General features: G+C 26.7%; 1 protein-coding gene across 1 annotated transcript in view; it reads right to left on the minus strand.

Moving 5' to 3' along the window:
- Positions 1-9,677, minus strand: part of LOC111031248 — an 18,282-nt gene extending 8,605 nt beyond the window's left edge. Inside the window, exon 1 of the mRNA XM_022311119.1 lies at positions 9,557-9,677. Coding sequence (XP_022166811.1) covers positions 9,557-9,627 — 71 coding nt within the window. The 5' untranslated portion in view covers positions 9,628-9,677. The remainder of the gene's footprint in view (positions 1-9,556) is intronic.
- Between the last annotated feature and the right edge of the window lie 266 nt (positions 9,678-9,943).

The raw sequence follows: 9,943 nt of genomic DNA on the forward strand, positions 1-9,943 counted from the left end.
TAATTTACACATATTTATATACAAGGTTCCTCATAAGCTATTATAATAGCAGCTCAACATTGGCGAGGTTTTTTATACGCATCCAAAGCTCAAGTTTTGCATTCATCAAATTCCAGAAAATTTGCAAATTATTTTGTCATTAAAAATTTAGGAAATGTTGAATTTTTGAAGCTAAGGATTGAAAATGTAAATCGAGGTCTCTCAAATGTAGCTTATATACTGTAACCAAAAATCTAATAAATATATAAACACAGTTTTTTTTATAGATGTAAGGTTCAAATTTGGACGAAATTAAATGCTTAAACGAAGAAAAACAATTTCAGTTATTTTGCTGTTATTTAATAATATTATGCGTGGGTATAATTCTTAATATTATTATATTTTATATAGACGATGAAATTTTTAAATGCAATGTTTTCGATCAAAGTTAATTCAACTTAGGTATTAGGTACTATACCAATATTAATAATAGTAAAATAAATTACTTTAATAGGAATAATGTCATTAAATATACTTAGAAATATAGGCAGACTTACAGTCTTTTCTCAGAACCGTTTTTCGTATAATATAATGATTTTATACCATTGAATTGAATTTTAAAATTTAGGACATCTATATTACAGTGACCCACACGACTCCTAATGTATCCACTTACATTTTAGATTCTGAACAATCAAAAAATTAAGGAAAAACGGGCACTTTTACGCAAAACCATTTTTCGAAAAAATCAATTTTGGTTTTTAGTGTAACTCTAACAAAAATGATCGTAGATACCTGAAATGTTCACTGAATATTTGTTGCAAGCATTTTCTATATACCATAACATTTTAAAAATATTTTGATTTGTATTGAACTGTTTATAGGAGTATTACATTTTCGATTAATATTTATTTTTTTTAAACTCAGTCGATAAAAAAATTTTCGCTCTATCAAAAAAATTGAAATTGTAATACAAGGTTATTTGTAAATTATTACTAATGGAAATTAAAAAAAAAATTGAGCGTAAATCCACAATGATATTTTATGAGAGTTTTAACTAAGAATTTTGACAGAATTCGTAAAAATCATGAAAATTAGCAAACAATATTTGGTTAGAAATTCATAAAAAATTTTCTATTCATATTTAAGATTTAAAATTTAATACAAGATTCCTTACAGGTTTGTCTAACTAGAAAAAAGAAATTCCTACCGGAAAGTCAAATTACATTTTTATGAGCTTTTGAAGTTGATATTTTTACAACATTGGATATCCACTTGATTTCTTTTGTAGCGATTTTCTTATTTTGTTGTAATTCAAAAACGAATTACTCTAGACCCATACAATTACACCGAATTTTGAAAAAATCATGAAAAAATTTTAAAAATATTTTCACTCGTTTAAAGCTGTTGATGGACATTTTCAATTTTCATTTTTTTTCCTTTTTCATTCTATAAATGTCAATAAAATGTTGTTGGTTGGGTCAAAAGCATGAAAATTTAACACAAGACTCTTAATAGCTTGTGTCAATAGTAGTTGAAAAATATTAAAAATACATTGGAGCTATTTTTTTTTATAAGCATTTTAAGTTCAAATGTTGACAATATTTATCAAATTGAAAATTGAAAATGATTTTGTATTAAAATTGATACAATTTTCAATTTTTATAGCTATAAGGATTGAATATGTAAACTAGGTTTCACTTAAGCATTTTATTTCTGTAAATAAAAAAAAAATCTAAAAAATATATGAATACAGTTATTTTTTACAGACATTTTAAGTTCAAATTTTGAGAAGATTGCATATTGACATAAAGAATAACGTTTATTATTCGGTTCCAAAACAGCCCAATTTTACATAATTATATTTAATATTTTTCCAGCAGCACCGATAATTTAAATATAATATTAATTGAACTTACCGGCTACCATATTAATAATGAGTAATAACAATATAAATAATCCTAGAGTGACATACCGTCTCCGCTCAGAATCGTTTTTCGTATGCAATGATATGATATCATGTACAGAACAGCGACATCCACTTACCCGCTTTTTTTAATTTAAGATTTGTTGAAATCAGTGAGTACCTATTTCATAATATTATGATTAGTATCCAATGAAATCAACAGCTGACGGATCGATATGCAGATATTATAAACAGTATAGCCTTGGGAGTTGATATAAAATCGGCGAAATCGATAATTATATGGATATAACTACATTTTCGGCTTAGTGCTACCACCGCTCTGTAAGTCCACAAGGGTATAGCGTCTGTTGACAATCCAAAGAAATATTTTTTTTATGAACAACTTGCGAACATGAGAAAAAAGCTATGTAGGTTTATTTTAATAGACAAATAGACTATAAAGCATAGCTCACATATTATGAAACATTATACATGCTACGGTCTATGGAGTATTCCTGTAGAATCTGGCTAACAGTCTTGCAAAGTAGGTACTCTAGTAAAAGTATTCAAATACTTTTAATTACTTAAATATGTGTTTAAAATACTTTTGATAAAATTACCTGAACAGTATATTTATAATTCTTTCTCAAGGAATCCGTGTTCAAAATCAAATATTTATTTATTTAGCCTATATATTTTCTATTTTAATTTTTACCAGGTAGAATAAAAATACATATTGAGAATATAATAAATAATAATATATTTTTCACTTTTAATTATACTCAACCGAGAATTCAATTACTTCGACAAAGAAAACCGATGAGTATTCTACATTTCTTTTTGGATTAATTAATTCATTTCTATTTTTAGTATTCTAAATTTTCAACAAATAATGCTGTGTAAAATGTTCTAAAAACTAACGTAGAACATGAAAATCGTTTCAGTTTTATATAAGGTGAAAAAACGTTTTGTTGATTTCATTATAATTATTATTTTTTTTTTATTATTCAGCATGTTACTAGATATTTTTTTGGGGATATCTAGAGTGTGACCTCAGTCTTTATTATTATTTTTTTAGTATTCAACATGTTACAAGATATTTTTGAGGGGATATCCCTAGTGCGTCCTTAGTCTTATCGACAAATTATATCAAATAGCCGGAGTATGTCCTCGGGTGACAGCTATAGGTACCCATTTAAGATAAACTAACCGACTAAACATTTTTAAGATTCAGTTCGACGATCGAATATGATAGTTCAAATGTACAACTGCAATAATACTTTATAGTTCATACGTCATTTCTACAACTATCACTGAGTATGACTGCGGTAACGGCGAAGAAACTAAATTTTATTTTAACTCCGATAATAATTAAGCATGATTACAAGTTACTCATTTACGGTCAATAAGTGCAAATGAACTGTTTACGTCAACATTAAAAATATTATGGAGCTTAACAAAACAATTATTATTGTGTCGCTAACTATTAACTCGATTAATAAAAAAAGAACCTACATCAAATATTGTAGCTTTACACGTCATTATCCGGACGCACACAGAACATTTAATAACGGTCATTTCGGGACGCACTTCAGGAAACACCCATTTTTCCTCTACAAGGAAAGTTGAGGTATTTTTTATTGATTTATGTTTCTATGTGACGATAAGCGAAGCGTCAAGAAAAATTGGTTAGAAAAAAAAAGTTCTATCCAGCCCAAAAACATAATACCTATAGTCTATACCCATGTATTAAAATATTTTATAAAATTTTAAAGTATTTGAAAGTATCTACAAAATACACTTTTTTTAAATATTTGTATTTGTAATATAAATTGTTTATTGAGTACTCGATTTATTTTCTAAATAAGTATTGGTATCTGTTACTTTATATTACTTGAACACAATTAAAAAGTATTTTTTACAAGACTGCTGGTTAGTGTCTAGACATAATTGCCTATTGGAAATCAGCTACATATTTACGTTTATCAAATTATATTATTATGTTTTTAAATTAGCTGTATGTAATTTGTCTTTTAAGTAACCGAGTAAGCAGGTATATAATATTATATTGTGGCATGCAATACTCTTAGGAAGTTATCTTCTTTTTTATAGTGGCGATCGACAGCAGTTCGAGCAAGAAATATCGTAAGATTCCGGTCACGGTCATCTTGGACGGGTATAATTATCAACATTCTAATGTCATTTCAATATAGGCTTAAAAACTGAGAGCCAATTACAACAACTCAAATCCAGTGGATTCCAAACTTTTTTGAACATTCAATACTGATTTCCGAGGTCATACACAATCAAATGCAGAAAGCAGTGGTGAACAGAGCTCATCGATTATATATCACAGCCCACAGGATAGAGTTTATTGATTAATTATTGGATTTGTTTTACACGGTTAGTTGATTATATTCACAACATTTTAAGAAAATCTAAAAACAATCTTTTCAAATTCATAGTACCTACCATAAAAGTAAAATTTCTAATCTATAAATGAACGATTCATTGGGTATTTTCGAATTAGGGATGTCCTCCCAATCGGGAACTGAGCTTATTATCAGAGGAATAGTAGGTACATTTTTTTTATTGAGAATTTTACTATCATACATTTCATATTTTATAATTTTCATTTTTCGAAACTGTTTTGAATAGATTAAATAGGATATTTAAATGGAATATAGTTTATAAGAAATTATAAATCTTATTACTACTAGTTATTATGATACTATAATATATAAAAAAATATTTAAAATAATTTAATATTAAGTAGTTGAAAATATATAAATTAATATAGGAACATTTAATTATTTAAAATTATTTTGAATGTTATTAAATTATTATTGATCAAAAGTAATCATACCTATTAAGGCATATAGATAGGTACTCGTAAATAAAAAAACTGTAATCTCAGGGACATGAAACGTTTCGCTATTAATTATAGTCTTTGTCTTTTAATACAGTATAATTTTAAAAATATTTAGAATATTTTAAAGCTATTTAATATAATATATAGTTAACTATAGTCTACAAGCATTTGACCGTTTCGATATTCTTTTATTTGGAATGAATTATATTGTACGACTTATTTCTCAGTCAAAAACATTTAAAATATAACATATGATTCCTTACAAGTTGTCTAATTGCAAATTAAAAAAAATAGATAGTGCATATAGTAACCATTCCATTCCAAGTTCACATTTTGACAAAATACGTCATAATCAGCAGGTAAATTATTTTTCTTATATATATAGTCTTAAGAGATTTACAACTTATCAGTTATCATAATAATAAGCCATTACTTATTTATAAATGTTAATTTCTATACATTGACATTATCAAGATATTTCAAGAATTGTTAAGCTATAATATAAGCCGCTGTGCTTTTATAAAATTTTTAGAATATTTCAAGTATCTACGGTTATTCGTTTTTAAGTGATTAAACTTAGATTAAATCATTAGGAAAAACTTTGATTTTGTAGAAAACAAAAATTAAATAAAATCCTATAATTTATTAATATTTTTTGTACACATAATTGTTATTATTATGTTACCATAATATTGTAAAATCAATACATCCATCGCTCCGCTCAAAATCTAAATTGGTTATGGTTTTACGTTCAAATTTTCAGTTTTAATGTTGCTTTACACTAATTTTTTTTTAATTTCCAACAAAAATATCTAAAATCTCGTATAACATTTCAAATGTGCCACCCATGATCAGTGCATCCAATTAACAAACAACAAGGGAACATTTTGTATACGCTTTTAGAAAGTACGAACTCTTATTGAACAATAGTTATACAAATTAATAAAAACTATTGAAGCCATAGACTCATTAACAAGACAGTACACTAGGTACAGTCATGGACTCATGGTACAGCACTACAATGAGATGAGAGTAAATTTAAACTATCCATAGCTGCCATATATTTTCCAGTAAAAAATGCGGAGTTGTGCTCCCCTGTTATTTTTTTATATATGTGTTATGTAGACACCTAGTAACCAATATCATGTAGATACCCATTACATAAGATTATTCGGACTAGAAATTAATCAAATTTACTTTACACGAATCATTTTTGAGAATTTGTCAAGGAAATTTGAGAATAATTATTATACCAAACAGCTTAGAAAAACGGTGCACTCATAACAAATGTGCTGACCCTATAACGTAAAATGTTTATGGCATAAAACTATTTATTAATTGCATATTTGTATCGATATTTTGTTTGGGATTCAAAAAATAATGATTTAGTTGAGTTCATATTTCTTAGGACTACATTCATAAATATGTTGAATAATACCAATATTGGCTATTACAAGTTACAAAAACGTTTTGGTTTATTATCTTATACAATTTGATGGAATTTGATCCCGTCACGGTTACGCATACGTTGATTCGGGCCCATGTGTATTTATACGCATTACGCATAGTATAATACTATAATAATGGCTCTTGCCAAGGTGACCCACTAACAAAGTATCTACTTAATGAGATAGTGAGATTAAATACGCTACTACTTTAAATCGATACTGTTTTTCTACTAGAGTATAATATATATTATTACTATCAATAAACATAACATACCTTACTATTTAATACAATTGATTTTAGATGGATGATGACGTACAATTATTTCAACTAATATACCTAAATTAAAATTATGCTATACCTATGCCAAGGTTACTTCTATGGGAATGACCCTCACTTGTGATGTGCATGTACTTAACATCTGTGCTATTTGTCTGTTTAACCCCCCCCCCCCTGACTAAAATTTTTAATAAAGCAATTATCAGCAATAATATGCTTCAATTATAATGCATGTGAGATAGAAGTAAAATGATCGTCATTGTTAAATACAATTTGATATAGGGGTTGACTTTGGGTCTCGAGCTAATTTTCGATTGTTCTTCTATTTTAATACTCTGATATAGCCTTATAAGTAGGTGTATATATCAACATGAAATATTTGTGTAATTGTGTAGGTGTATAATTAAGAATAGGAAACAATTGAATTATTTATTAAATTTTAAAATTTGTGAATTAGTACATAAATCATTATTTTTAATTACGATTTACTATAGTTTTATGCATTTGCCTCTTGAAAATCGGAACCATGCTAGTTTATTACTAAAAGCTAATAAAAAAAAAAAAATCGAAACAAAAATGTTTTGTTTCTTAAATTTATAATAATTTATTTGTCATTTAATCAAGTTTGTTTTTGGCATTATAGCATTCAACATTCGATAGATTGATTTTAAATAAATGAAATCTGTCATTTTTTTTCTTTTAAGTTCTATAGAAGCCTTTTTGGCAACCCTTTACATAAACGTTAAGTGAGTTAAAAAATTAAAGTTAAGTAAATTATAAAGCTTAAAAATATTAAAGACACATAGGGATCATTATTTTTTATATACATTAAAACTTCAAATTTTGACAAAATTCAAAATTATTTTCCAGTTCGAAAAACGCATACATTTTTCTATTCATAGCAAACATTAAACTTTTTTTTAAATGTTTTATACAACTTAAATTAACTCAGTTAAAAATTATTATTAACTTCCCCAGGCATGGTATTTAATAAAAATATTTATTATAATAAAATTGATAAAAAAAAACACATTCAATGAAATATTTTAACAGTAGAAATAAATAATTCAAAATTGTCTCTAATATTTGTGCAAAATAAAATAAAAGTTTTGTTATGTCTNCAGACTGAACGATATGATATGAACAACAAGGTATGATCGGAACTTCTTTTTGGTCAGGTCCTTAGGTAGGCCAGTGACCTGGAGTAGCGCCTAAGAAAACACATTCAATGAAATATTTTAACAGTAGAAATAAATAATTCAAAATTGTCTCTAATATTTGTGCAAAATAAAATAAAAGTTTTGTTATGTCTTTTAGGATGCAGTTGGGTGAAAATAATTAATAAACAAGTACATTTTCAAATTTTTAAAATCGCATGCTTATCGCTTATATTAACAAGTGATTACATTACATACGTCGTAACCTAACATTGTTATATCTTAGATTTTGAGTGAAAGCTTCATAACATTACCCCTTTTTTTTATAATTTTTTTTATTTTTCAGATAACTACACAAGATCCAATTTACAAATTAAAAGTAGGTATAAAGATAATAAATATAAACTATTATACACTATAACATGATAAATAATAGTAGAAACGTTTTACTCAGACTTGAACATAACAAGGTGACTTAGAATAAACTTTACTTTCAACAATTAAATAATTACCTTTTTTTAAAAAAAATAATTAAACATAATTATAAGTAATTATGCCTATTACAATATTTTACAAAATTAATTAATATCTAAGGTTGATACCTATCAGGTGCCTTACGCTCTCTCTCTCTCTCTCTCTGGATATCGACGTGTCGTCAACTCTGTACCCAATGTATCATTAATATTTGTATTATTATTGGAATGTGAGCCCAAGTTACAGCCCAAGATCTTACTACAAACCGATAAAGACTTAGGTGGATGGAGACGATCACCTAAATAACTCTTTCTCATTTGATTAAGATGCACTTTCCTTATTTTTTCATTAACCTTAACCAAATAAATTACTGACCCAATTTTTTTTGTTACTCTACCCAATTCCCAAGTATAACCTTTTTTATTAATGAAGTTCTTTTTAGTCAAGACTTTGTCATCAATACTAAATTCTCTGGTGACAGGTGCACTTAAATCCAACTGCACTTTACTCTTAGGAATTAACCAAGATAACTGGGTCCTAGGTCTAAATTTAAACATAAGTTCTGCTGGAGCAACCTGTGTAGTTGTACAAGGTGTATTACGGTAATTAGATAGACACCTTAATAATTTATTCTTCATTGCTTCTTTCCCCGGTGGACACCCAGCCACAATATTCTTTAATAAGTATTTTTTTATGGTCTGAACACCTCTTTCAAATAACCCATTAGAGGTTGAGTTATAAGGGGGTGTATTTATATTATATTTTATATTATTTTTAAGTAAAAACTGTTTAAAGTTTTCATTGTTAATGGAGGCTCATTATCAGCTAATATAATTGCTGGCAACCCAAAACAAGCAAAACAAGATTTTAGTTAGTAATTTTTTAAGTTAAAAAGTTTATAGCAGCTAAAATAACTTTAACATTCATGATATTAGTCTATATAAATTGTTAAGTACCTCCTACGTCCTTGGAAAATTAAAAAATTACAATCGTATTTTAGAATTAGTTTGAATCAAAAACTATATTATACTTCCTACTTTATGTATAAATACATGTTATACCTACATTACATTTTTAAGTCTTAGTGAGCTATAAATTAGTTTTAACTTTTAAGATGAGTAGGCACGACACTATATTGTAATTTATTATTATTTGACTTTAACTTTTTAATGTATTTATTTACTTATTTATTTATTTATTTATTTATTTATGCAATAAAAAATATATTTATTTTAATATTTTTTTATGTTTTTACCTAATTTTAATTTAAAATTATTAATTGTGGTATTTCAGTATACCTGTAAAACCTTTTATTGTTTATAATAATAGATTCTAACTATTTATTTTCGATTACTTCACTTTAATCAAAGCAATATTTTAGTTGGTATCAATTAATTTTATACATTTCTTAACTAAATAAATAATAATTATATCCGTTCTTACCTTTGCGTCGTTTTTTGTTGTAGTGGGTTGAGTGGCATCATTCTATATTCTGAACAATCGTCAAAGTTCATGTTTTGTCTAATAGCCAAAGTGAAGTGGAACGTGTTGAATTGTGCAGATGTACTTATATGCTCAGATTTTGTTCTGTTCGAAGATATTTTCAGACTGAACAATATGATATGAACAACAAGGTATGATCGGAACTTCTTTTTGGTCAGGTCCTTAGGTAGGCCAGTGACCTGGAGTAGCGCCTAAGCGTAATAAAACGTAACCTAACGCCTAATTGTATTAAAACAGTTTATATAGAGCATATTAAGCATATTAATAATTGAATGACAATATCATGATAATATGGGTAAGTGACATGTTGAGCGTACTTAAACCAAA

This window comes from Myzus persicae, unplaced genomic scaffold (genome assembly GCF_001856785.1).
Source record: "Myzus persicae strain clone G006 unplaced genomic scaffold, MPER_G0061.0, whole genome shotgun sequence".
NCBI lineage: Eukaryota > Metazoa > Arthropoda > Insecta > Hemiptera > Aphididae > Myzus > Myzus persicae.